The following is a 26084-nucleotide window of genomic DNA, read 5'->3' as shown; positions in this document are numbered from 1 at the left end:
GACGACAGAGCCTGAACACTTTGACGAAAGGTGTCGGAGGACTTCAGTTGAACTCTCCACTGTCTCTTGGCGGCGGGGGGCCGACGGCCGAGCCGTTTGCGGGCCAGGAAGGAGGAGAGGGCCAAAACAGAGGAAACAGTGAGACACTGGAGAAGGATGATGACTCTGATGGCGAGGACATGCTGGACAAGGTGCTGGCACACGGAAAGCTCGCTGTGAAACTGCTGGGAGAGCACACCGTGTTAGGGGTGGTGGAGAAGCTGCTCGAGATGCGCGCCGATCACCTCGACAAGACGCTGGCGACGGCAGTGTTGAAGAGGACGCCCAAGAGCCTGCGGACGGCGGTGGAAAACATGAACGACACCCAGAGCTTCTTGCCGGCCATGTTCCACTCGTCGACGAGGGTGCATATGTTTTGACGGTTCAAGGTGGATGGGGCGGTAGACTGTTTGCTAGCGATTGAGTGTTGCTGCGGCCCAGATTGATCATGTCTTTATTACTTTCGTCATCATTTATACAATAGCGATGGATTGTCTGCTGCGTTGCTATTCAGACACCAGAACGTACTAATCACACCTCCTCTCCACGCATTTACACAAAACTTACAACTTCGCACTCACCCCCCCGCCCCTCAAGTCTTCGCACAACCCCTTCCCAATCCAATCCGCAATCGCCATGACCGTCACCATCGGATTCACACCGCTAGCACTGGGGAACACACTTGCATCCGCCACATACAGCCCCTCGGTACTCCAGACCCGTCCGCGGTGATCCACAACCCCTTCCTTCGCCCGCGCACTCATCCTGCACGTGCCCATCTGATGCGCCGACGCAAACGGCGTCACGGGGGGCTTGTTGCCATGCTTTTGCAACTTGCTCAGCCACCTTTCAAACTCCTGCTTCTCCTTCTCGCTCTTTCCGTCATTCCCCTCCTCCTTGACACGGCGGACGAATGGCGGGAAACCGGCGATGGACGGGTGGATCTCCCTTGCGCCCTGGGCATACAGGATCCGGCAGAGCTCGAGCACGCCGCGCAGGATGTGGGCGCGGTCGAAGTCTGAGGGCGTGTAGGCGATGCGCGGACGGCCCGAGTCCGGGTCGCGGTATACGTGGCCGGTGTCGCGGTCGCGGCCCATGGCGATGAAGGTGTTCACGTGGCGGTAGTGGGCTGAGAGGAGTTTGAAGTCTGTTCCTGAGGTCCAGGGGAGGAAGGGGAGGCAGAATGACGGCTGGTGGGATGAGTGAGGTGCAGTTAGTTACCTTATCTTGAAGGCAGGGAGGGGGGTTGTGGAAGGGAAGGGGAGGTGTGGGGAGGGTTGGTATATACCATCATCGACATGGCTTCGATCTTGACGCCGTGGCCTTTGCCGTCCAGGTTCTCGAAGGAGCTGACCACCGAGGTAAGGCTCCCGCCTGGCTGGGTTGTTAGTTCTGATTTATCGGGGGCTGAAACGAAGGGGTTGAGACGCACCTTCCCACGGGCGGACGTCCTCGTCGAAGATTCCCGAGACGAAGTTGACTGGGTGCAGATGCAGGTTCTTGCCGATGTGAGGATTCTGGGTGGTTGTTGTTAGCACTTCCTCGTTGTCATCCCCGCCATTCCTGTCTTTACTTACCTTCAACCCACTGTTTAGCAGCACCACGGGGCTCCAAAGTGTCCCGCAGCTGACCACGACCTTCTTGGCCCGGACAACCACATCAACCGTCTCACCCTCCCTCGACGTCCACACACCCCGGACGCCTCTCGCCACCTTCTTCCCCCCCTTCTGTTCGAACAGCACCCTCTCCACCTGCATCCCCTCCACAAACTTTACCCCCTGCCTAGCCGCCTCCGGGAACCAGCCGTTCACCGGGCCCTTCTTCTCCCCCTTCCAGCACCCCAGCGTACAATACCCATCATCATGCGCGCTGCCCCCACAGTTCTGCGGCACAACCTTCGCCTTGTACCCTAACCTCTCCGCCCCCTCGAGCAGCACGCGATTCGCATGATTCGGTGTCACCACCTCCCCATCAACACCCATGACCTCACACACACGATCCAAGCAAGCCTGAAACTCGTCCCCCGTAAAGAACTCCAACAACCCTCCCTCCTTGCTGCTGCTGCCGCTAGTAGCCCATTCACGCCTCACAAAATCCTGCGTCTGCAGCGCCGCGCTCCAGTTCACCGTGCCGCCGCCGCCGAAACAGCTGCCCGCCGTGACGGTGATGGACCCGTCGTCCGATTCGACCACGCCGCCGGCCTCGAACATGCTCGCCAAGCCCGCGGCTTGCGACAGCGGGAAGTGAAGCCCGGCGTCAAAGTGCCGCCCTTTCTCGAGAACCAGCACCTGCAGGGAAGAAGAAGGGCCGAATTCGCGGGCCAGCCGGTGCGCGACCACGCCGGCGCCGCATCCGGAGCCGAGGATGACGACGTCTGTGGAGATCTCGACGGGGGTTTTTGGGTTGTTGGTGGAAGGCGGGGGGTGGAATTGCAGGAATTCAAATGGGTAGTGGGAGGTGGATGATGAGGAGGAGGAGGAGATCCAGCTCGTCGGCACGGCGGGGAAGCCGGTTAGGGACGAGAAGGTGGCGCTGCTGCGGATGTGGACTAGCTTGCCGAGCGTGGTCAGGCTTTTGAAGAGGGACCGGAACGTCCACAGCGGCGAGGTGCCCCAGTGCTGGAGGATGTTGACGCGGTCGGTGACCGGGAGGGAGGGGAATGGGGTGGCGTGGCGGGTTAGGATCAGGCCGCCTGCGCGTGTGCTGGGGGTGTCGGGTGTTAGTGAAAGCAGTGTCAGGGCCGGCTTAGAGGGGTGGTGGTGGGCTACTTTAAGATGGCTAGGAGGATGCGTAGCTCCCGTTGCTTACTGGGAGGGAGGGTTGAGAGCACGCATTTTAGGAGTTGGGTGAAGGCAGGGTTGTTCGAGGGCCGTTCGGCAAGGTAGGCCTCAAGTGCGTCGGCTGGTGGGTCGAGAGGAGCAACGGCGTTCCGGAGCTTGATGGCTGTCTCGGAATACTGGGCGCTAGGAAGACAGAGCGTTGAGGTATCATGCTTTCTGGAGGGTTGTGACGCGTCCTGGATGCGGATTGCTGGTATGATTGTGTCCATGAGTGCCATGAGAACCCCCCACTGGTCCTCGCTAAGGATGTCGACCGCGTCTGGGAGGTTCACAGATATTGGCGCCGTGAGAGGCGCCACTTCTGATGTTGTCGACATCACGTTGTTCGTTGTTCACCCCCGAACTTGTCTTCCTGCGCAAGCGCCTTGGATGGGATAAACGGAAGGTTGTATGTAGAAGAAGCCTTGTGGAGTAGAACGTGCGGCACATGGCATATTTCATGGAGCCGGATGGTGATACAGGGTGTAAGGCTTGCCGCGGCAATCGTGACAACTGTCACGCGAATTACCCCCTGATCTCCCCCCTTGCACTCAGCTCTTCCCGTTGTCGATCTGAACTGTCAATCTCCAATCTCCAAGACCCCTGGATCTTGGTGCCAGTGCGGGGCTGCAGGGAACCCGAGGCAGTGTTTTCGCTGTGTGAATAAATGCACGTTCTTGGCAGCGGGGACTACTACGTAGACTACTGGGCAAGGGTACGACAGTAGAACGCACATCGGGATGGTTCCGAGCATTGAGTTATCCTCTCCTCACATGCAACACCGTGGGCTACTTGTAATGGTGTCGCGGGAAACGCAACGGAAGTCGACGGACTTACCTGGCCAGGGCTGAAATGGCCACCTGCCATAGCATAGTACCGAATGAACCTTCTCCCGCTTATTAACCTTTCATACCTTAATTCTCTGCTAGCCCCAACCCTTATCTTCGGCAATGCCGGACATCTACAGACAAACGACTCTAATTGTCCCATACCGCTGCCATCCCGGGCCAAATATAATACAACTATTTCGGCTCATATTGCCGGCTTTAGAAAGCCATATTCGCTTCTTTGGCCTCATGATATTGTCAGTCTCGAACACAGCCTGCCAGCATAGCGGGCGACCAGGCTAACCGTCCCGACAGTAGAGGAGGCCAGGAGGGTGTATCTGCGTCTTGTCGGAGTAACAAGTGGATCCATGAATGCGGCACGGAGGTCCCGAGTTGTCAAAGACGGGCAGCGGCACTGGAAGTTGCAGCTGTTGCATAGGAAGAGGAGGCCATTTTGATCGTTGTGGGGCTGATGATTCCACCGAGAATTGGGACTATGAGAGTGGGAAGGCGTCGTAAGAATTTTGGTCCTTCGCTCATTGCGCAACCACCTTTTCAATAGTCATGTGCAGCTTCCTAGGCAGTCATTCAGCATGCACGTCTGTTACCACCTGTTTATTTTTGATGAAGCACATATGTAACTGAGTGTGTTACACATGGCTGTGCTTGTGATGGTAAGTTAGTAGGTACCTAGGTACCCTAGGTATTGTACCTGCAGCAGACAATCAATCACTACTACAGAATTTATGAAAACCTAAGGTCCGGACCGGACAGTGATAAGGCAGCCAACGGGAGATGCTAGTAAGCTAGAGAGATCAGGATGAATGCGTCACTAGAAGTCTAGGTAGAACCGTGGAGGGCAGGCTTCAGCTCATGCAGGCTGTCACGGCAGGTTGCTCCCACGGTCGGTTGCGGGGCCGATTGGTGGTGGAGCGTGCTGCGCGCCCTGCCGTGAAGGCGTATATGAACCACCAAAAGTCGCGAGTCCGAGGGACTTGCGATGTTGGCATCCTTTTACGGAAGGTGCGGGTTAGCGAGTGGCTCAGGTTGCTCAAACCGTCACAAAGGCCCTCCGCTACGACACCGCGACACCGGGTCCTTATTGAATGTCGAGTCATTCCCCGCTCGACACTCAGCTCTCAGCTCAGGCTGTTCCGGACGAGCCGTACCATAGCCCGGTACCTGCCACTTGTTGAGCTAGTTAGTATCCACGTACCCGTAATCTTTCAGCTTGGTGATGTCTTTCAGCTACATACATATCGTTAGCGCCGGCTGATATGGGCGTATTTCCACTTGCGGGCGGAGGCCGAGAGGGCACTAGTGATACCGAGACCCCACGAACACACCCCACGAGCGGCACCGAGTTTTCTAACCATTGCACAGCAGAAAATGGCGCCATGAACAAGAGGCAGCCGGTAATCAAGATCTGGTACAGGTATATTAGAGTCAAAGAGGATGGCACTATCCTCCAAGGAAGTCAGGATGAGCAGAGGAACTACCAGTTTGCCCTAATAAGCTGCCCTCGACACACAGTCACCGACGTCATTTATACTATCTGCTGACATACCACACCCAGTCACTCTATCATCAGTGGCGCTTCTGTGATACATGATAGGTATATCCAGAGTCACACCCCGAACCACCCAGACAGGTCTCCATTCCCGTTGTCAACACCGCCAAGATGGCCACACACCGTGAAAACAACGGCTTCCACATCGACACGGTCGCCCATATCATCCGCAAGACCCTCCTCAACGAGTACGTCACGCTGCCCCTCGCAGCAGCAGCGACCTGGCTTAGCCGACCGTCCTTTTCCTCCTCCTCCCCGGCAGCCACACACCTCGGCCGCATCCTTGACGTGGTCTTGGCCTCCAACTCCGCATTCGGCATCAACCTCGACCTCGACCTCGCCCTCCCGCAGCTCGCGCGCCTGGCACTCTGGCTCGGTGGCACAGGCCTGCTCCTCTCGGCCAACACCCTCCTCAACAAGTGGGCGAGCAACAACTGGACCCCCTGTCTGCCGGGCGAGTGGGCGCACTGGGAGCGCGAGATCGTCGTGGTGACGGGCGGCAGCAGCGGCATCGGCGAGCACGTGGTCAAAGCCCTGCTCGCGCGCAACCCGCGCACGCGGATCGTGATCATCGACTTCGCCCCGCTGTCGTGGACACCACCACCCACCACCAAAAACCTGCACTACTACCAAGCCGACCTAAGCAAGCCGGAGCAGATCCGTGCCGTGTGCGCGCGCGTGCGCGACGAGGTGGGCGACCCGACCGTGCTGATCAACAACGCGGGGCTCGTGCGCGGGCGGACCGTGCTGGAGGGCACGTACGGCGACGTGGAGGCGACGGTGCGGACAAACCTGACGGCGCCGTTCCTGCTGCTGAAGGAGTTCCTTCCCGCGATGGTGCGGGCCAACCACGGGCACGTGGTCAGCCTGTGCTCGAGCAGCGCGCTGATGCCGCCGCCGGACCTGGTCGACTACGCGGCCAGCAAGGCCGGCGTGCAGGCATTGCACGAGGGGCTGGGCATGGAGTTGCGGTATCGGCATGCTGCGCCGCGGGTGAGGTTGACGAATTGTGTTTTCAACTTCATCAAGACGCCGCTGGTTAGGGGAACGCCGACGCAGCCGCAGTTTCTGGCGCCGATGCTGCATGTTGAGACGGTTAGTGAGGCTATTGTGGATGCGCTGTACAGTGGGTATGGAGGAGTGCTGTACCTGCCGGGGTTGATGCGATATGTCGCCATGTTGGTAAGTGCAAACACGTCTTTTTGGACGATACGGTTTGCTGACACGTTTGGATCTGTTGTAGCGGGCGGCCCCGGAATGGCTTTTCCGTGTGCTTATCAAGAATAGTACCGCCCAGTTGGGAGTCGATCTCCGGGGGAGACAGGCCATCGACGCGACTGGGTCGCTGCAGCAGGCCGAGACAAAGTAATGGGTAGGAGACGCGGGGTTGGCTTAGCTGGACTTTGGCGGGAGGATTGCTATATACCCAGTGTGATTTGATATCCTGAAACCCCCTTGGAGTACGTAGTCACAGCGTCCGTCATCGTTGCACTGTCATTCTGCTTGACTTGTTGTGTGCTTATCTCCTGCTTGACAGCCCTTCGTCTGTTTGAATAGTGAGCGTCCACCGATATATTCGATAGACCAAGGTTACTGATAGATATCCATCCCCAGCTCGCCGGCGAGCAAGTCAAGCGACTGGTCCCAGTTGAACATCAACCCGGCGCTAGCCATATCAGCTCCCATCGCAGCGGGCACCTGCCACTGGAATATGCTCCCCAGGGGCAGCGGCATATTTTCTGCCGGCATCACAGCTGTCTCGGGACCAAAGTCGAGGGGTCCCCCCGGCGCAGCGGCCGCGGGCCGACTTGGAGGCCGTGTTGGAGCCTCGCCTTCTCGCTCTGTACCCGCTGATCGCGACATGACATCTGCGTGGACCTTCTGCAGGAGCCTCAGCGACCTCTGGGCCGAGATGCTGAAGGAGGCGAAGTGTGACAGTATGCCCTGGCACATCATCCAGCACCTCTCTAGACGTTGCCTGTCCAGGGAAGCCAGCAGTGTGGGGCAGAGGTATGTCACGATGATAGCAAGTCCTGCCGTGAAGGCGTCTGTTGACCCGCGCTGCCGTCAGCATGGCTTGGACTGACTGCCTGAAGTAGGGATCATGGGAAGAAGAAAAATAAAGAAAGAAGGGATAAAAAACTAACAAAGACCATCCCACCACCATCCACCCGTCGTGTTGGTCAGGTATGTGCTGTGGACAAGCTCGATCAAATCCGCGGCCGCTCCGAGGCATACCTTGGCGCAGCCCGCGGCAAAGGATGTGAACAGCTCTTGGCCAGCTGATAAGGCACTCGACTCTGTTGGAGAAGCAGGAGCGGTGCCAGGAGCGGAGTCCGCCCTTGCGCAGAGCTGCGTCAGAATAGGGCGGTGGAGCATGAGCCGGAGGTAGAGAAAGCTGTTTGGGGGGTTGGTAGATTTGTTGTGTCAGCCGCCGCCGCCGACGGGGGGGCTCAAGTACTAGTACTTAGAGGGGCCCCTTTTTCTTACCTCCCCCGAAGAACGGTCCTCTGCGTGATGATGACGAGCCTGCGCTCCTCGGAGACGCCGTTCATGTCGCAAGGCGACCTCCAGGACACGGTTGGCGGCAAGGCCGTCTCGTATCTTAACAGCTTCTCATCCAATTCCAGGATGGCATCCATTCCGTGCGATTTGTGTTCATCCCAGGACGACGGTGGACCGTTGATGGCACCTCCCGCGGAGGGTTGGTAGACGTTGGAGAGGATCTCGCCCAGGATTCGGACGAGTCGGATGTACTCGGTATAGAAACACATTTTGGAGGGCTCATTCCCGTCGCTTGCTTGCGGCTGGAACGTTTCCTGGTCGGTTTCATACTCGAGTGTTGCTGGGAGCGGCAAGTCTGGCAGGTGGGCGGTCATCGTTGGCCGTCCATACATCATACTGACGATCCTAGAAATACGTGATTAGTCGAGTCCTGGGATAGGTAGCGAAGCCCCTCGCACCCACATATCTAAAATCACACAGCCATGCCATGTCCGGCGCCGAATCTCGGTCTCCAATGGAGGGCGAGACGTCCGACCCGACTCAGTGTGCAGGCCCAACCCTTGAGCGAGACGGCACGCGAGGCCTACGGCGTTCCAGCACCGACTGGGGAACGGAGTGCTGTGCAAGAGGATGGCCATGAGCAGAAACGCCTGGACAACACCGACGTTCTGCATGTCCGTGAAGTCCAGGCCCACAAACGCCTTGGCCCGGTGGAAGAAGGTCTCGGTGGCTTCGGCCCTGTGCTTGGGGCTGAGGTCGGAAAACTGAACGCCAAGCGCGAAGATGGTGTTCAGGGCGCAGTGAAACACAATGGTCCCCGCGTCGGCACCTGGAGAGCTGCCAAGTCCCAGTCCAGGAATCGAGGGCTCCGGAGCTTGGTCGAGAACCGGGCGCCACAGGTTCTCGTAAGCCCGCAGGAAGGTCGGTTTGTGGAAGAAGGGGTGCAGCCAATATACCCTCTCCCAGAACCGGTTCAGCAGCTGGTCAGCTAGCGCGCGGGGCGGCAGAGCGAACTTGTCGACCTGGGCGAACGGGTTGCTCCCGAACAGGTCAGATGCCGCGAAGCTGGCCGGGAAGGATGGAGCATTGTTTAGATGTGTGGTGGTGTGCCTGTGCGGCTTGACCGATGTGTAGGCCTCCTTCATGAACGACGCGGCCGAGGAGCTCCCGTAGAACTCAGTCGCGGTATCAAACGCCTGGTAGACATCATGCTCGGTCGAGACAGTCCCCATAGCCGTGACGCTGGCCGCCGACTCAGTCGTTTCGAGTCGTTCATGGCGAGGAGACGCCTCCCGCAGCCGCTGGCGCATCACCGGAGACGAGGCATGGCCGTGGAGGCTTGGCGCCGAGTTCGCTATGGGGAGGCTGCTTCCGCTCTGGCTCGGCCCGGAGGACAGTGGAGGCGGCGTGGGCTCAGCCGGAGCCGCAGATGCATCTCCGTCGGCCATGGGCGCCATGGAATGGAGCGGAGGCGTAGGGATGCCATGCTCGGCACAGGCATCTTCAAGCCGCCGGATGCGATCATGGAGCACCTTGATGTACCTGTCGGCCAGATTGAATTGTCATTAGCTGGCTAGTGTAAGCCGCAAGGCCCGAATATGGAGACTAGTATCTCACTCATCGTTACTCGCTGTCCGCGCATTCTCGAGCGTGTAGACGCAGTAGTGCAGCGGCAGCGACCGTCGCTGGCAAGTGGAACAGATCGGCTTCGCTCCGTCGCACCGCGACTTCCTCTCACGACACGGCTCGCATGCCAGCGCTATCTTTCGCCGTCGGCGTTGCTCGACACGCTCACTTCGACGCTCAGGGGCCATGTCTCGACTCTCGGAGCAGAGCCGATGATGGTGCTGCCGCCCTTGCAGGCTTGCATCCGCTGCTCAGAATTGGCGGGATAGGGATTCCAATCGAGTTCTGTCAGCATAAAGCCGGAATTTGGGTCGCATGCCACCTTTCACCTGCTGTCTGCCTTTTCCCGGTCAATCTCATAACGAAAAGTCGCCGCTGCAGGTGATGTAGTCGGCGGCAACAGGTATCGGAATGATTCCGAAAGTTCGGGTTTGCTCCGACCGAGGCAACATTTGACGGATCGACAGGGCTAGGAAGGGGATCGACCATGGCCCTTCCCCTTTGGGAATAAGATGCGAAAGGTGGTACAAGTGCCCGGCTTGCTCAACATTGAAACGCCTTGCTTTGAGCAAGAAGAAACAAATGTCGTGAAGATAGGTGGTGAAATGTCTGTACACTGGCGGGCATCCTGTTGAGTGCGTGTTTACCTTCCGGTCATTCAAAAGCATGTACTTGCCAGCATCTACGCATTCATTGTCGTGGCATTCCTTCTCTGTGGCCACTTATCCTGGTCTATCAAACGACGAACGAGATGAATTATGCAATCAATGCGCGTTTCAATGACGCTGCCTTTTGACGGTAAAGAGAGAGTGCAGTTAAGATATCATAGCGTACTTCCAGAGTGCATAGGTGCCTAGTCCAATATCCTAGGTAGAGTACCTTATTCTAAAGCACGAAATGAAAGCTTAGCTTCGCAATCCGCACTCCTCCCCCTCGACTGAAGTCCATGAAGGCAACCGCTCTAAATCAAGGCACGGTAAAGCAAAGCAACCATATCACCTTCCCCATCTTTCCTCTTCCCCTTCTCTTCCCTTAGCCTTTACCTCCCCCCTCACTCCCCCCTCGCCTCAGGTCTTCGACAACCACAGATACGTAACAGGCAAATCCCCATTCCTAACCTCGCACCAGCCCATATCCAGCACCGTCCGCGCGGTCATGACCTCGTCGTCGCCCGTGATATGCTCCCTCCAGCCCCAGCGCCCGCCCCCTTGCTCGTAGACCTCCCACAGCTGGTTCTTGGCCTTGTCCGGATTCTGGCAGCCGAAGCCCGCCAGGATCTCGGCGATCGTCACGTTCGCGGGGATGTGCGTCTTGTGCATCTGGTCGTCGACGCCCGGCACCGTGCCGGGCGGCACCTTCCACGGCGGGCTCGGGCACTTCAGCACAGCCACCTTGGCGTGCCGCGTCGGGAAGAAGTAGTTGTAGCCCGGCTCGGCGCCGGCGCCGCCCGTGCTGTTGATGAGGTTTGCTGCGGGGAAGGTTGGGTCGACGGGCGGGGCGGGCTGGGGGTAGCGGCCGGAGCCGTTGAAGCCCGAGATGTATTGGTAGACTTGGCCTCGCCCGTCGATGGCGTACGTGGCACCGAGCGCAGGGGCTGCTGCCGGGTATAGTGCTGCGTAAGGTGCCGCGTAAGGTGCCGCCGCGTAAGGAGGCGGAGGGCCGTAGCCGGGATAATAGCACGCCATCGGTGGGGTACGAGGGAAAACACCCACCCGGGGGATAGCGTAGTAGACGAGCGGCTGGACGGTGCGCGTCGTGCCTGGGGGAGGAGGGCCGTTGTCTTCGGGAGGAGGCGTAGCCGGACCAGCGGGATCAAGAGGGGGCGGCGGCCCGGGATCACGGCCAAAAGCGGGATTGTGGCCTCCGCTGGGGATGCTCATTGCCGAGTGCTGAAGGCAGAAGTGGATGATCGTTGAATCTCTCAGGAAATGCTAGAGTCAGGCACGTGGTAGTACCGAAGGCTGGTATCCAAGGAGAAGGAAAGGGCTGGGGAGAATGGGCGGGCTACTCACCTATCTATACAACGATGATTCGGTGTCACCAGTGCCATCACGGGGTGGGGATCCCATGATGTTCTCATGAGTCAGACCACGATGTATCAGGCCGTGGCAGTGTGTAACCGATGAAGTCTTTGTCATGTTGTCGAAGTGGATAGGATAACAGTCTGTAACGGTGCCGAAGGGCAATCCGTTGACAAGAAGTCGGAGGACGACCACGTGTTGACAGGAACTCGGGACGAGACGCGGCGGATCGATATAAGGGGTTCGCCATGACCAGGCCCGTAGCTGAAGGTCGTGTGACCCGCCTCCCGTACTTGCTACCATCGGGTGAGTGTCTTGTTCGTAGTTGAGGCTATGTGGTTGATTGCGGACCTCGGTAGCACAAAGCATTGTTGAATCCAGGCGCATGAATATAGGATGAGGTCTTCGTCCCGACTGGAGTGGCGTCAATTGCTGGCTGCTGCAGTGACATCCCCTGTCTGGTTGCACAGCTCCCCGTATGGTTTCATGAGGCTGAGACGGTGAGGCTGGTCGTGACACCAAGCGCTATCCCGGCTACCGCCATCCCAACTGTCATGGGTCACGGGGCGGGCAGTTGAAGCCACGCGCATTGCCATCAGGGCCGTTACTGGCCAATCTTGGGATGAAGGAGACGGAAAATTGTTGTATATATGTCATAGTGGAAGACCCCTTTGACGTGGCCACATCCAGTTCCCCACTGCTCCGTCTTTGAGGCTTGAAGGCGAGTACAGGTAGTGTTTCGGAACCGACGCATTTTTTTCCCGAGCAAGCTCACACTATGCCTTAATTGCCACGTCGTAAGCTGCAAAGGATCTTATCAAACTTGAACCCAAGCCACATGGTGAAGGTCTGCCACTGCCAGGTCTCCGGTGCTGGGAAACCCATGGAGTCCAGACGGCAGGTCGTCCGGGGCATTTTGTCTTGAATTCGTCGGCCCCGTGCTCTTGCAACACATCTTTGCCCCAGGCAAGGTCGACGCGCTTAGAGCCACAAGACTGCATTCGTATGAGTTGTGTTAGGTGCTAACCCAATAGCGCCGCCGAGCCCACGTATGCAGTATTTAATAGCCCGGGTGTCAACAATTGGAAGCTTCCGTCGCGGTTTGAAAACCATTACACCGGATCCTTGCACGGGACGCATATTCGGAGGTTCTCGATGGTCATTAGGAGTGTATCGCCTGCCTCGATCCATTATCATAATGCCCTGAAACCGCAACTCACGGTAGTGGCCACATACTCTGGAACTCACCAACACAGTGCTGTGTTCTCCCCCCCACCACCCCAACATCATCCATTTAATCACCGACTTCCTTCACAACCAACCTCACAGCCCCGCCCCTATTCTTCCCCGGCATCACCACCTCCTCCTCCTTCCTAGCCTGCTTCCGCCGCTCGACCTCGGCGACGAGCGTCTTCAGGTAAACCTCTGCCTGCACCGTAGCGCTGTAAGCCTCAGCCGTCCAACTCCAGGCGTTCTTCCTACCAGCATCGGCGCCCGCGGCCAGCAGCGTGCGCAGCACGAGCAGGTGGCCGTTGCTGCTCGCGAAGTGCAGCGCCGTGTTGCCGTCGAGGTCGGCCTGCGCCAGCGCCGCCGCCGCCCCGCCGGGCGCGTACGTCAGCAGGATCTGCACCACCGTGTCGTGCCCGTGCAGGCTCGCCTCCATGATGGCGTCGCGCCCGCGCAGGTCCTGGCGCAGGACCATGCGCGCGTCGTGCTCGCAGAGGAAGTGCACCACCTCGGTGTGCCCCGCCGCGGCGGCCAGCATCAGCGCCGTCTGGTGGTCGTCGTTGAGGGCCGGCCCGTCGTCCTCGTGGCCCAGCTCGATGAGGAGCTTGCATATGGGGAGGAAGCCGAGCGAGGCGGCGAGGTGGAGGTTCGAGTTGGCGTTGCCCGCTAGCGAGAGGTCCGGGTTGTGGAGGAGGTGGGGGTGCGACTTCAGGATGCGCCGGACCAGCAACCCATCGTTTGCGTGGATTGCCCGGCGCAGGCGAATCGAGGGGTCGATCCTGGAAGTCTCAGTAAATTCGTCCCGTGAGCCATCGTTTCTTGTTGTTTGCACTTACATTTCTGTGGTTTCTTGACAAGGAAGAAGCCAGCAATGGAGTGGGCGATGACGTGGGCAGGTTGTGGAATATAATCCCTGTCACCCGACGCTATGGCGGGGTTCTTTGCACCGCCGCCAACTGGCTTATTCCTCTGCCTCAGGTCAACCAACTTGCAAGAAAAAGCACACTGATGAATAGTGGCCGATGTTGGCTGCCAAAGCCGTCAGTGCCACCAAGTCTCTACCTGACCCGGCTGGTTACAGGTCATCAACAATTTGCTCAGAGGACCCTATGGATGTGATGCTCGGGAGACCCTAGGTTGCATTTCGGGTACTGTACCTGAATTTCGGCCCGTCGTTCGGTTCGGCAGGTGCGGGCATGGAAGTGAAAGTCGGCCCGGTCTGCAATATATGAAACCATGGACTCGAAGGCACCATTTCTGGTGTTTTGTTCCATTATGAGTGACTTGCCTGCTCAACGACAATGGCATTCGGACATCCTTAGAATTTAGGGTTTCCTTTCCTACAACACTCAGCATCCTCGTCAGACCAGCAGGGCCAGCACACTCCATAATACCGACCAAGCCGGCACCGCCATTCCCACACCGCTGTTCTCATCGTCTGCCTTGGTGCCGTTGCCGTTATCACCATTACCGTTTGGAACCGTGAAGTTCGAAGTCGAAAACGCAAAGGCCTTCCCTGTGCCCACTCCATTCGGAGCGACACAACTCACACCCGGCAAACCGACACCCTTGTCCCCCATCTGGGCATTCGCATCAACGGTTGCGTTGACCATCACAGTGACCACCGTCCAGAAGTTGAGCACCTGGCTATCCCAGTACAGCTGCAGGTCCTCGGTCGAGTTGTACGATGAGCCCCTGTAATCTTCAAACTGCCAGCCGTCTGACCTGGTGATCGATCCATTCAGGAACGGCACCGGCACGCCGTTGAGAGACGCGGCGTTGAATAAGCTGTTGCCCGGCCCATTTGGCCCGCACTCATCGGGGAAGTGCATGGTGTTGCATCCCACGAGAGATCCGAACTGGCCGTTGGAGCCAAGCTTCGCGGGATCGGCCGGATAGGCTTCCCATGTCGCGTGCTTTTCCAGCGCGGCGATGCACTCGTCTGACAAGAACCCTTTGCATGAGCCGTCGTCGGCTAGCGGCTTGTTGGTTGGGTTGTTCCACAATGTCTTGTTGTTTGAAGGGGGAGGGGAGAAGATCCACATGCACATCCCCCAGCTCGGGTCGGCGTTGACGAACTTTGTGCCGTCGCCGGCGTTCTTGATGAGCGAATCCGGCGCTTGGATCGTGAGACTGTAGCCGACCATGGGCTCGTGGGTAGCGTCCACCACGGCGGCGTGAGACATATCCAAGGCGGCCATGCTCAGAGTCCATCCGTCTATGGGAGTCCCGGGAAAGGGCTTGGATACGTCGTAGCCGGGGATTTTGAAGACGCCTGTTGAGTTGGACGCAGCGACGGCGTCGAGGAACGCGGTTGAGTTGGCGTCGTATGGCGCGACCCGTTGGCCCTGTCCGTAGCCACCAAAGCCATCGTACAGACTGGCATCGACAGCCAAGGGAAACTGTGCAATGGCAAGAAGCCGCAAAAGTCTGGCTCGCTGAGTCAACACCATTGCAACTGTTGACTCATTCCCGGCAGAGGATGGGTTTGTAAGAAAGGGGGGAAAATGTATGGCTCGGATCCTATCTAAGGAAATTTTGCTCCGTCACTAATAGAATTGAACTTGTGTGAAGCGCCTTGGCGAAATGTTACACAATCTCCTTCACCTTCCACCTTGGGATTTAGATACTGTACCTAAAAATCAGTGGGGACCCCAAAGATAGCGATGAGCTAGGCTTCGGTGCCACCAAAGAGAAAAAGGGGTAGACGTCAATAAGAGTCCGTGTTCGGCATGAAACGCGCTCGAGATCAACAACGACTCGGTCATCCCGCTCGCCACCACCGAGCCTGCGCCTGATGTTTGCCCGTTTCGGCCGGGGATTGTTGTCGTCTCGGGTTCCTGTTCGCCTTCTTCTCGCGGACGGTTGCGCACCGTGAATGATGATACCGGTCTGGTGGGTACGGAGTTGCTGGGCAGCGCCGTGGGGTTTGTGTGGAAGGAATGTGGGCGTGACGTGGGTGCTGGTGAAGACGGGAACTTAGTAGAACTAGCTACGGTATATAATAGACCCCTAGCACTAATGCTTAAAATATAAAAGATATTATTTCTAGTCCTTCGTTTTACTATAAGTAGGTAACTTCCCTGCTCAATAACAATAATACTCGGACCTCATTAGAATTTTGGGCTTCCTTTCCTACAAACACTCAACATCCTCGTCATACCGGCAGGGCCCGCATACTCTATAATACCGACCAAGCGGGCATTGCCATTCCCACACCGCTGTTCTCATCATCTGCCTTGATGCCATTGCCGTGATCACCGCTACCGTTTCGGCGGAAATTCCCCTGGCAAAGCGCGATCTCGGCCAGAAGGACATGACACGGCTGTTGAGGTAGTAGGTAGGCTGGCTATTCTTCAGTTATTATATGGTATTTTCATGCGGACAAGCTATATATACTCGTTCCTTTACGTGTTCTTCATCTCGGGCCTGGCCATGATTGTCGCAAGGTTCCACCTGTCGGGCAGCTCCTTGACCTTAGCGGCTACCGGGAACAGCGGGTCTGACTGGGGGCTGGGGTTGATGGCTGCGGACAGCAGGCTCCCCATCTTCTTGTTGGTGTACAGATCCATCTTCCTCAGTGCGTCCTTGTCTTCATCGTTGAACACCATGAGCATGAGAAGGGACAAGGAAGCAATTCCCGCAGCTAGTGCGGTAGCAACCGACGAGCCCGAGACGGTCCCCACTTCGATGCCGTCACCCATATATGACGGGCCAAAGGCAGGAATGTCCTCGCCCGGCACGGGGATGTTGACGGCGTGGGATCCATTCTCAGACGCTGGCATCAGGCTGCCGTACTTATCGGTAGCCGAGATGCGCACCGTGCCGTTGTAGTCGGCCGGGTAGGCCGGACCCGAACCGGTGCCGCGGTCGGCAGTCGAGCAGAATATCAGAGTGTTTTTGGCGGCCTCCTGGATGACGTCGCGGAGCTCAGGCTCCATCGACTTGGTCACCCAGCTGATGGAGATGATGTCGACTTTTTGCTCCATCGCCCACTTGACAGCCTGCACCGCGTCCTCGGGAAGGATGTCGCGGCGACCCTTGCCCACACGCGCAATGTACAGCCGGCACCACGGGTTGACCGCCGACACCAGAGACGTCATCTGCGTGCCGTGGGGGTCCGACACCATCCACCATGGGAGGATCCGATCGGCGCTACCCGTGTCGGCCTTGACGTAGGAAATGCCCCTCTCAATGCAGTCGCGGATGCGCTGCCGGAACTTGGCGCCATTGTCGATGATGGCCACTTTGATGAGGTGCGAGTTATCCTCCCCCTCCTTCATATCCCATTCTCGGAGCTTGTCAAAATTCCTGATGTGACGTGGATCCCCCTTCTTGTCCTTCATGTTCATGAGGAAGTGGTGGCAGGCTTGCAGTTTTTGGATGAGCTCCAACCTGCGTGTCTTGGTAAGCGCGCCGCCTCCCTCGGCCAGGAAGGTAAGGGACTTACTGTTCAATCTCGTCTGGCTGGTGGGTCACGTACAGTGGCGTCGGGAAATCCCACTTGCCGTCGGTGTTGACTTTGTAGCTGAAGTTGAATTTTGTATCGCCGGCTCTACCCTGCTCTTCCTCCTTTTCCCTCTTTCGTTCCATCAACATTTCCTCGAGTCTTCTGCGGTACACATCGACTGTCTGCCTATGCCTTTCCTGAGCCTTTTGTGATTGCTATACGATGTTAGCATGGAGCGGGAAATACAACACGCGCCCGATCCTGAAGAGCAAAAAGAAAAAGAAATGGAAGCGAGACCTACATTCTTGGTGTTGAGCGCCATTATCTCAATCGTCACGCTTCTCAGCTGTGTTGCAAGAAGCGGGGAGAGTCAGCGCCATGAATTCAGTCGTGGGGGAACTGGGTGCAAGACATACTCCAGGTAGGCTACCAATTCCGTCTTTGCTTGCCCAGTGATATAGCACGCTGAAGTTCCCCGTCGAGTATAGAGTTATCTCTGTGAAGACGCTCTTATGGGGCGAGCTGATCAGGATGTCGAGGTTGATGTCCAGCTTGCGCCAGACGAACCTTTCAATTTCGAAGCGTTCCAGTATACACTCAGAAACGTGCCCGTCACTCATTAGCACAGTCGTATTGTCCGGGATGTTGAGTGACTTGATTCTCCTTACTTTCCCACTGTCCCTGAGCCACTCAAACAACTCGCTTACCCCGTCGTGCGGAACTGGCTTCTTGAAGGTGTTGAGATCGGGCAAAAACACGGAGACCAGGCATTCCTCGAACTGAACTGCATTTCTCTCGGTCGAGTTGACGAGCTCCGTGACAAATCGCTTGAAGTCGTGAGATGAGCGGTTGAAATCCGACAGGTCGAGACTGAGCTCCTTTTCTAAAGCCGTCGCCGGCGTAGGCCCAGATAATCAGCAATTGATCATCGCCGTGCAGCTGAACTCAACTCTTCGATTACAGGCGGGCAGTATGTATGGTACTTCCAGTCAGGGTAGCTGGTTCGATGCTCTGGGCTGTCGCTTACCTTGGCCTGTCCATGTGGAATGAGCCGTTAGTGAGGTGACCATGACGGTAGATGTTTGAAAAAGGGTTTCATACCTCTCGTTCCATACGATGCCCTCTTGAGCTGGGGGATCTCAGATATTGAGCTGAAGATCTTGGCTTTGATCTTGTCCTGGAAGGAGTTTCCTTGCTGTGCCGCGCCGGCATCCTTGCCGCTCTGTGCCGTGCTACTACTCGCCACGATGGTAGGACTCTTAAGATTGTCGACCAAGGCTTTGTATGGAGAGTTGCCGACATCGTTGACGAGCTGCCACAGCGCGCTCATCATGAGTGGGGTGCAGCCGGCTTCAATCCTGCCGATGATGTCCATCGGGTTGATTTCTACGGGCTCGGTCGTGGCGGTTTGCGCCGTGCGAGTTAGCGCTCCGCGCCGCCGACTGCGAGCATTGATCTGCGGCTTTCCAAGAGACTCCATCAGCAAGTGCAGAGGTGTGTTGCCCTTTGCGTCGGGAATCTCAAAGATGGACCGAGGTGGCTGGCTTCGGTCAACCTCCTTATGCTTTTGCCGCCTTGCTTCTCGGTCCATGGCGTTCAACAACAGGTTCACGTCGTTGTTCTGAACAGAGGCGCAGAGCTCCACCATCTTGCGGACGCAGGGCAGTTTCTCACGGATGGCCGAGTGCAGGCAGGTGGAGGATGCCGCCATGAGGTCCTGTACTTGGAAAGCGGCCACAATCTCGGCACGGATGACTGCTAGCTGGTTTCTTGTAAAGTAGCCGTCCTTCTCGTCAAGAGAGAGCAGGCAGTCGAGAAAGGGCAGATTTTTCTTGTTGATGGCATAGTGTAGAGCTGGCCTGTGATATTGCGAGGGGCTGTACTGGAAGAGCTTCCCTCTCAAATCGTCGTCGCAGCGCAAGATACGCCTCAATGCCACAGCATCGTCATCAGCCCAACGGTAATCTCCGGTGAGATCGATGTCGGCTAGCCACCGCAAAACAGCCTCGGGGACACGGTTCTGTTCGCCGCAATACTTAGTAACAATCTGCTCCAGCTCTTTCTTGTCGAGGTCTTTGTCCACCGGGACCTGGGCGTAGTTCTCGCTTGTTTGACCTGCCATTATGATGCTTGGTGTTTGGCCAAGCCGCGATCTTGGGGTTCAAATACCGGTATTGGAGCGCGTGTCCGCACAGAAGGAAGTGGTACCAGCGCGCATGGGGACAGAGGGAGGTTCACAAGAGTGCCAAGCTTGTCATGGCGGAAGGCTTTTGGACGCAGCGCAGGGTGAGCACAAGGGCACATGATATGAAGAGTGGGCGTCGGAGGGTGACACAACCTGGAACAATCTGGGGGATTTTGGGGGGGTGGGGGGGGAGGAGAGGAGAGGGGAGAGGGCGGTCGCAGTGGCAGGTACCTGGCTGACCCGCACCTCTACTTTCGACCCGCCCGACGACTCACTCACTGGACATCCTGGTACATACTGACCTTATCTCTTCTACCCGCGAAGTTTCCGGGTGAACCGCCGGCAGGCTGCGGCTCGCTGTTTCCGCGCCGCTTTCTTCGGTTTTACCAAGAATAACGAGTCCGACTTTGCAATAGCATACAAGAATGATGTATACCTATCTAGATTTGGAAGAGGGCAGAGTTCGTTGCCTGGCCTAAATACACCATCTCCAACAGGCTCTCTACCTCATCCGCTTCCTCCTGGTGCAGCTGTGCCAGGCTCTGATAGTGTGCTGACATAAGCCGGTGTCTTGCTGCCCGCGAAGTCTGGATGGCAAACAAGGAGCGGCCGGGCTGCAACGCAGTGCTTCCACCACGTCCGTCCGCCTGCGTATGCTTCAAACCTGCTTCCAGGGCGTGGGGTGGTGGCGCCGGACGGTTGGCCGACTTGGACGCCGTGACGGGATCCGGTACAGCTGCATGCGAAAATAAAATGGTTAGAATTATCGCGGCGAGGGGCTGCAGTAAACCCTCTAGCAGAATTGTCCAAGGGTCAAGACTCACCTGCTTGCTGCACAAAATAGCTTCTCTCTTCCCTTCTCGGCCACGTGGACGTATCCCAGACCCTTGAGGATGTCGCTGGAGGCTTGTCGTAAGTTTCTAGCGTCAACCTCCTCTGGGCATAGCTGCCTCGTCGCTCCCGTCGATGCGGGCCCGAACGGACCTAGTCGTAACGCTGTCTCCAAAGCATGGGTTTTATCCTCGGACGGCGAGGATTCGCTCGGTCTCCTGTTTGTGGGGAGCTACACTTTGGGCAAAAAGTCCTTGAGTCGTGCGTTGACGCTGGCAGTGGCCCTGGCAACAATGTAAAAGTTCGTTCCGGGTGATCGCTGGACAACCAAGGCGACCGCGAGACTGTCTCCGATCCCGTCTTCTCCGGACGCGGGCGTAAGTTCAAAGGTCACCTCCGTGTCGGTTCCCTTGTGAAGACCTGTCGACGTGCTCGATAGCTTGAGACGTCGACGCTTCTCGAAGCTCTTCTCCGTAGCCCAACTGGATTTGAGGGTCCCCTCCGCTCCAGTGGGTGCATGCAACCCTATGCCGGCCTCAGAATTGGATGTTTTCTTGACATCGATGACGAGCTTCTGGAAGTACTCGTCTCCATCCGCAGCCGGCTCATATGCTATGAGGGATGGGGGGTTATGGTTGCCTCCCGAACTTGGATCCTGCTCCAGAGACAGGGTGATAGAGAATGACTCGAAGCGTCGTTTCAGCTGTGAGTCCGTTCTAGGGATGATTCAAAGTGCCAGGAGACTTCCGTTGTCCAGCGGGCTGGAAGCACCAAAGCTCTGTGTCTCGGGGGGCATGTCGAGGGCGCCATGGACCTCGACAAGGCGACGAAACGCGACCGTATAGCCCTTACGGCGAATCTCGCCGTCGTGGTAATGGACTTGACTTTTCAGCTCTCCGGTATCCTCATCGTCAAGGATCGCCTCGACCTCGTCATCCAGGAGCGCCCGGGTGCTGATGTTTTTGCTGCCGTACGTGAAAGACATGAGAGTTTATGTCTCTGCCATGTATGGAGGAAGAGGTTAGCAAGTCCATAAGCACAAGTTCATGGGGAATATATAGGGTGCAAGAGATAAGAGAGAGCTCCTGTTCGCGGACCGTATGACTTGCTGCGTGTAACTGGATGGTAGCTAGCCCACAAGGCTCCCAAAAGGCATGTATCGCGGGCTCATAAGCAAGTCACGACCTCGTGCCAATCACTTTCCGGATCGACTGATGGTCAGCTCCCCATGAGTTGCGGCGATTCAAAAATAGAATATTCTGGCCTTGAGACAATATTGGAGCGTCAGGCTGCCGCTGAAAGCCCTGTTGACGCTGATCACAGGAGCGGGAGAGCACGGGAAAGTGGCGGCATCATGCCAAAGCTGAGTAGCCAGCACGGAATTATACACGTACTACATCCATGTACTCATGTGCTCATCACATCCCTCATGCATTTACGACCCTATCGTCGAGACGCGATTGTCTCATGAAGTAGAGCGCCTCCGATGCTGTGTGACGACCTTTCGGCCCAAATCCGCGCCATTACGCTTCAAAGGCGCAGATGAGGGAGATGCAGGGACCGCTCCCACCATCTCTTTTGTCGCTGGTTGGTTTTGTTTCAACGTGAGAACAGTCTGTGCTGCTGTTTCTCCGTCTTTCCCAAGCTCCAGCTTCTTACCACCCTTGGTATCCCTGGCGATTCTAGTGCGAGGATTCTGAGGCTGAGAAGAAAGCGTCCATCGAGTCCGCAAAGGATGGACTCACTCACTCTCGAGTTCGCGCTGCAGCAAAAGAACCGCAAATTCCAGTAAGCCTCCCATTAGCTTGCAGCCAGGTAATTGTGTGTGTATGTGTTGACCAGGATTTGCTTGGGGCTGCAGCGTTGTTACGGTTCATGGCATCGCCCAAAGCCGTAATGGTGACCAACATGAAGCTCCCAAAGCAACCAAATCCATGGGAGAACTGGCTCTAGATCATTATGGCGAGAAGTGAACCACGAATTTTACCTACCACTCAGAGCCCGCTATGACATCCTTTCCACGGGTATCCAGGACACAGCCGTTGGTCTGCTGAGAGTAGTACAGCGAAAAGTTGAGGAAAGCATTGCATGCGTAGGCGTGTCTTCCAGACCCTCTCAGTCGTCCCTGGCTAACCTTCCCCTCTAGGTGCCGTCCCTTGTCCTCATCGGCGAGGACCTCGGGGGTATCATCATCAAACAGGTCTGTTTTCCACCACGTCTCATGATAAGTCCTATGCTGGTTTAAGACAGCTGATAATCACTCACGGTTCACAACACTCAGGCTCTCTTGATCGCGTTGCAAAACGTAAAATACTCGAGAATTGCAGAGATGGCATCGGTTCTGGTCAGTCAATTTCTCAGCCTAGCTATGTGAAACCGCTGTTGCTCACCGTTCAACCATACACACAATGGTAGGTTTTCGTAGGAACCCCCCATCGAACCTCTGAATCGGATTCATGGGAGAGCATCGCTGCGAAGCTCATCCTCAAGGGGCCACATGCCGCCTCCTGTGCAATCCCGGATGTTGTGAAAAGGTCAGCCCCAGTGCTGAGGAAGATAAGCCAACGATTCAAGGCTATATGCACCCTATACAGTTACATTAGCTTCCATGACCTCAGCCACTCAGCCAATGCTCTGGTCAGTCCCTGCATGGCATTGTTACAACTAGTAGTACTCTGTACGGCGCCGGATTAGCTAACCGTTGGTGCTCTTGCAGAGTTTCTCTCGAGATACCGCGACCATGGGCTCAGGCAACGAATCTGTAGGGGGCTCGTGGGACAGTCGAGTGGGCATCGCCACTGTCTTCGATGGCGATATATTCCAGGTTTCTGCGCACCAGCAAGATTCCGCGCAGCACGAGCACAGATTCGTCCATACAGTTGAGACAATGATGGCGAGGGCTTCAGGTGCGTCACTGCCACCCCCTGCTGTGAGCGCCGTTGGATACTAACGATGTCCACTTGTTCTCCGATGGCAGCAACTCAGCCATGGCGCCTCAAGTGTCTGAACATTCTCTCCGACATATCTGCGGGAGGACCGCAGACTCGCCTTCGCGGACTGCGCTTGAACAACCCTGACCCATTCTCCTGGGTATTCGAAACGGACGAGTACAGGCAATGGTGCAACGCGCTCAACGGAGTTTTGTTGCTGCACTCACGACCCAAGACGGAGATGGCTGCTGCGTTGTCAGCCGTGCAAGATCAGCTGGACAAAACACTACCAGACGCGAGCATCATAGGGTTTGCATTCCAGTCTCACGACGACCGCTTTTCGTCGGTCCGCGGCATGTTCGCATCCCTCAGTCACCAGCTGCTGACGTTGAACCCTTCACTGTTTGTGCAGGTCCAGACCCTTTGCGACGAGCTTGTGGAGACAAGGACCTGGAGGACAGACCAGCTGTGGGCTTTCTTTCGGGCCATGCTCAGCTCGCCACGTCTGGGCAATATCGTATGCTTAATCCACATGGCCGATCACTGCGTCGACTTGCCGAAGCAGCTTATGGAGGAGGCCATGGCGCTCGCGAACCGCATCGTGTCCCCATGCAGCTTCCGGGTCATTCTGACCGCCGCCAATGCACCCGAATTTGGAGGTGACCACGGATGTGGCCGAAACGTAGAAGACCGAGTCGTACGGCTCGATTTGGGAGCTCGGGAACAAGCTAACGAGGATCCCAGCCCGGCGATTCTCGACGAGATACGCCAGCTCATCCGTGTCCGCCCTGAACTTGCGAGTTTCCGGCATGCTCTGGCTGAGAAGCTCAGAGCCTTCCCCGAGCGGCTGGGGGTTTCTCTGGCGTTGAAGCTTCTTGAGGTCCGGCGGCCAAAGTCGAACTATTCGGATGTCGAGGCCGAGGTTGCCGCTCTTCCTATACCGCCATCGTTGCCTCAATTCTTCGAATGCTACCTCAACAGGATCCCCAAAAATCGGTTAGCATGGGCCGAGCATGTTTTGTCCTGGGTGACCTTGGCCCGCCGTCCTCTGTCGCCGCGTGAGCTCGCAGTAGCTATAGCACTCCATGCTGATGGTCTGAAATCGCTCGCGGACCTGCGGAACAAGATGCCGCAGAGCGTCGAAATAGAGCTCCAGCAAGTGCTTGGCAATCTTATCGTGGTTGAGAATGGCGAGGTCTCCCTTCTTGACGACACCTTCCGGGAATTTTTGCTCCGGCCGGCCGGACAGGGTCCCAGTGTCATCACCCTGCACGGTGAAGCCAGGCTCGTGGAGGAATGCTTGCATTACCTGACGCTCATCGGAGAAGGTGACAGTGACTCGTTGTCCGCAATGTCCAGCTCGACGGTCGGGGACAGGATGCGTAGCGATGACTGCGGCAGCCTCCGAGAGTACGCCGTCCGATACTGGCCCGAGCATTACAACGCGGCCGCTGGCAAGGGAGCAGTCTCTCCGGGGTTGCGCAGCAAGGTCATGGAGCGCCTCACCGACGGTAGTGTTCTGCCGGCGGATCCTCACGACACGGCCTCGCCGGGCTGGACTAGAGATTCCCTCTGTGATGCGGTTCTCCTCCGATGCAAGGATCTCATCCTCAAGATTCTGACGCGAGACAGCGGAGACAAGATTGACCTCACATCGGCGCTTGAATTAGCCATCACCAACGGGGATGAAGATATTGTCAAATCCCTAATCGCTGCGGGTGCTAGCTCCCCAAAGTCGCTACTCATGGCGGCTCTCCATGGCCGAGCGGGGTTGGTGGAGATGTTCTCGATGGTCGCAGCATCGGGCGGTGATAGCATTGGAGGTCGGAACCCCCTCCATCAAGCGTCGGCCGCGGGATACCATGGCATAGTCGCCGATCTTCTGAAGCAGGGGCCCAACATCGAGGCCAAGGATGATCAGGGCAACACACCCCTTCACCTGGCTAGCCAATATGGGCACGTCCTTGTGCTAGATGAGCTGTTCGCAGATCCGAGTCGCAGACCTAAAGTTAACAGCCCGAACTCCAGTGGCTGGACTCCACTCCACTTGGCCTGCTTGTGGAAATCCCGCCACGCCGTCGCCACGCTGTTGGCTGAGGGTGCCGACGTGCATGTGCTCGGCTCAAACGACCAAACTGCCCTTCATTTAGCTTCTGCGTCAGGCTGCGAAGATGTGGTCGACGGGATTTTAGGTCACCCAGGTCTTGGACCAGTCGAAGATGCGCTGGGTCGACAGGACGCAGATGGCGTCACGGCATTCCATTTCGCAGCCGAGCACGGCCATACAAGGGTTGTCAACAGGCTGTTATCGAGCGCACTTCAGGCTCATCAAGCCCGTGAACAAGAGAAGAGAACCCAATCTGCCGCTGGAAATATGAGTGCGGATCCCAAGGCTGTGTCTGAAGAGTCAGTCTGCAAGATTTTGAGACAGCAAGACGAAAAGGGAAACACGCCGCTTCACCTGGCTACGAGGCATGGATTTTGCGACGTGGTGGACGAATTGACCAACCAAGGCCAAGCATCGGCAGGCTGCAACAAGAAGGGTCATCAGGGGCGCAAGGCTGTGTTCGACTCGGGGGTGAACGTTGTTGACGAACATGGCAGGCTACCCATCCACCTCGCCGTCATCAGCGGGGACTTTGAGATGGTGCTTAGGATCTGCGAGGAGCACGAGCTGGCGGGGGAAAGCCTAAATGTGTTTGACGCGGAGGCTCAGACTCCTTTGCACATAGCGGCGCGTTACGGACTCGCTGATATCGCCGAGCATCTGCTCCAGCAGGGTGCCGAGCCTAATGTTGGCGACGATGACTTTCAGACGCCGCTTCATTTGGCGTGCGAGAGCGGCGACATGACGATCATGAGTCTACTGCTCCACGCCGGAGCACAGCCAGTCAGGGACTCGAGAGGCCACTCGGCCCTTCACGGGGCTATCAAGGCCCAGAATCCGGCAGTGGTGCGGAAGCTGCTCGAAGTAGCCCGAGATATTACTGGCGATAGCGATTTCATCGAGACGAGAGACAACAACGGCGACACTCTGCTCCACCTGGCGGCAAG

General features: G+C 57.1%; 8 protein-coding genes across 8 annotated transcripts; 1 reads left to right on the top strand and 7 right to left on the bottom strand.

Moving 5' to 3' along the window:
- Positions 1-602: 602 nt before the first annotated feature.
- B0T15DRAFT_485534 (uncharacterized protein) lies at positions 603-3196 on the bottom strand (the record flags this gene model as incomplete). Its single annotated transcript, XM_062866295.1, has 5 exons — positions 603-1229; positions 1328-1413; positions 1472-1556; positions 1617-2742; positions 2808-3196. 5 exons carry the CDS (start codon positions 3194-3196, stop codon positions 603-605), a joined length of 2313 nt encoding a protein of 770 aa, XP_062721864.1.
- Positions 3197-5366: 2170 nt separating this feature from the next.
- B0T15DRAFT_503077 (uncharacterized protein) lies at positions 5367-6624 on the top strand (the record flags this gene model as incomplete). The annotated part of the gene is made up of 2 exons (XM_062867459.1): positions 5367-6437; positions 6499-6624. The coding sequence occupies 2 exons, from the start codon at positions 5367-5369 to the stop codon at positions 6622-6624; spliced, it is 1197 nt and encodes a 398-aa protein (XP_062721863.1).
- A 69-nt stretch (positions 6625-6693) lies between these two features.
- Positions 6694-9774, bottom strand: B0T15DRAFT_217781 (fungal-specific transcription factor domain-containing protein). The gene is made up of 5 exons (XM_062862765.1): positions 9378-9774; positions 8223-9302; positions 7746-8165; positions 7403-7653; positions 6694-7303 (listed from the first exon to the last, which is right to left on the bottom strand). Exons 1-5 carry the CDS (start codon positions 9572-9574, stop codon positions 6846-6848), a joined length of 2406 nt encoding a protein of 801 aa, XP_062721862.1. The 5' UTR covers positions 9575-9774; the 3' UTR covers positions 6694-6845.
- A 679-nt stretch (positions 9775-10453) lies between these two features.
- Positions 10454-11266, bottom strand: B0T15DRAFT_397975 (uncharacterized protein; the record flags this gene model as incomplete). The annotated part of the gene is made up of 2 exons (XM_062864931.1): positions 10454-11166; positions 11227-11266. 2 exons carry the CDS (start codon positions 11264-11266, stop codon positions 10454-10456), a joined length of 753 nt encoding a protein of 250 aa, XP_062721861.1.
- Positions 11267-12554: 1288 nt separating this feature from the next.
- On the bottom strand, positions 12555-13733 carry B0T15DRAFT_217707 (ankyrin repeat-containing domain protein). Its single transcript, XM_062862764.1, has 2 exons — positions 13471-13733; positions 12555-13413 (listed from the first exon to the last, which is right to left on the bottom strand). Coding segments are annotated over exons 1-2 (714 nt in total). The 5' UTR covers positions 13473-13733; the 3' UTR covers positions 12555-12701.
- B0T15DRAFT_534268 (uncharacterized protein) lies at positions 13722-15182 on the bottom strand. Its single transcript, XM_062869429.1, has one exon. It carries the CDS (start codon positions 15085-15087, stop codon positions 13996-13998), a length of 1092 nt encoding a protein of 363 aa, XP_062721859.1. The 5' UTR covers positions 15088-15182; the 3' UTR covers positions 13722-13995.
- Positions 15183-15678: 496 nt separating this feature from the next.
- Positions 15679-18515, bottom strand: B0T15DRAFT_217698 (peptidase S8/S53 domain-containing protein). Its single transcript, XM_062862763.1, has 6 exons — positions 18186-18515; positions 18112-18117; positions 17501-17962; positions 17386-17430; positions 17085-17299; positions 15679-17029 (listed from the first exon to the last, which is right to left on the bottom strand). Exons 1-6 carry the CDS (start codon positions 18384-18386, stop codon positions 16042-16044), a joined length of 1917 nt encoding a protein of 638 aa, XP_062721858.1. The 5' UTR covers positions 18387-18515; the 3' UTR covers positions 15679-16041.
- Positions 18516-19709: 1194 nt separating this feature from the next.
- Positions 19710-21085, bottom strand: B0T15DRAFT_575287 (uncharacterized protein; the record flags this gene model as incomplete). The annotated part of the gene is made up of 4 exons (XM_062870985.1): positions 19710-20005; positions 20094-20253; positions 20339-20712; positions 20845-21085. 4 exons carry the CDS (start codon positions 21083-21085, stop codon positions 19710-19712), a joined length of 1071 nt encoding a protein of 356 aa, XP_062721857.1.
- Between the last annotated feature and the right edge of the window lie 4999 nt (positions 21086-26084).

Source organism: Chaetomium strumarium (genome assembly GCF_033439665.1).
Source record: "Chaetomium strumarium strain CBS 333.67 chromosome Unknown B0T15scaffold_4, whole genome shotgun sequence".
Classification (NCBI taxonomy): domain Eukaryota; kingdom Fungi; phylum Ascomycota; class Sordariomycetes; order Sordariales; family Chaetomiaceae; genus Chaetomium; species Chaetomium strumarium.
This window is presented reverse-complemented; position numbering and strand designations above follow the sequence as displayed.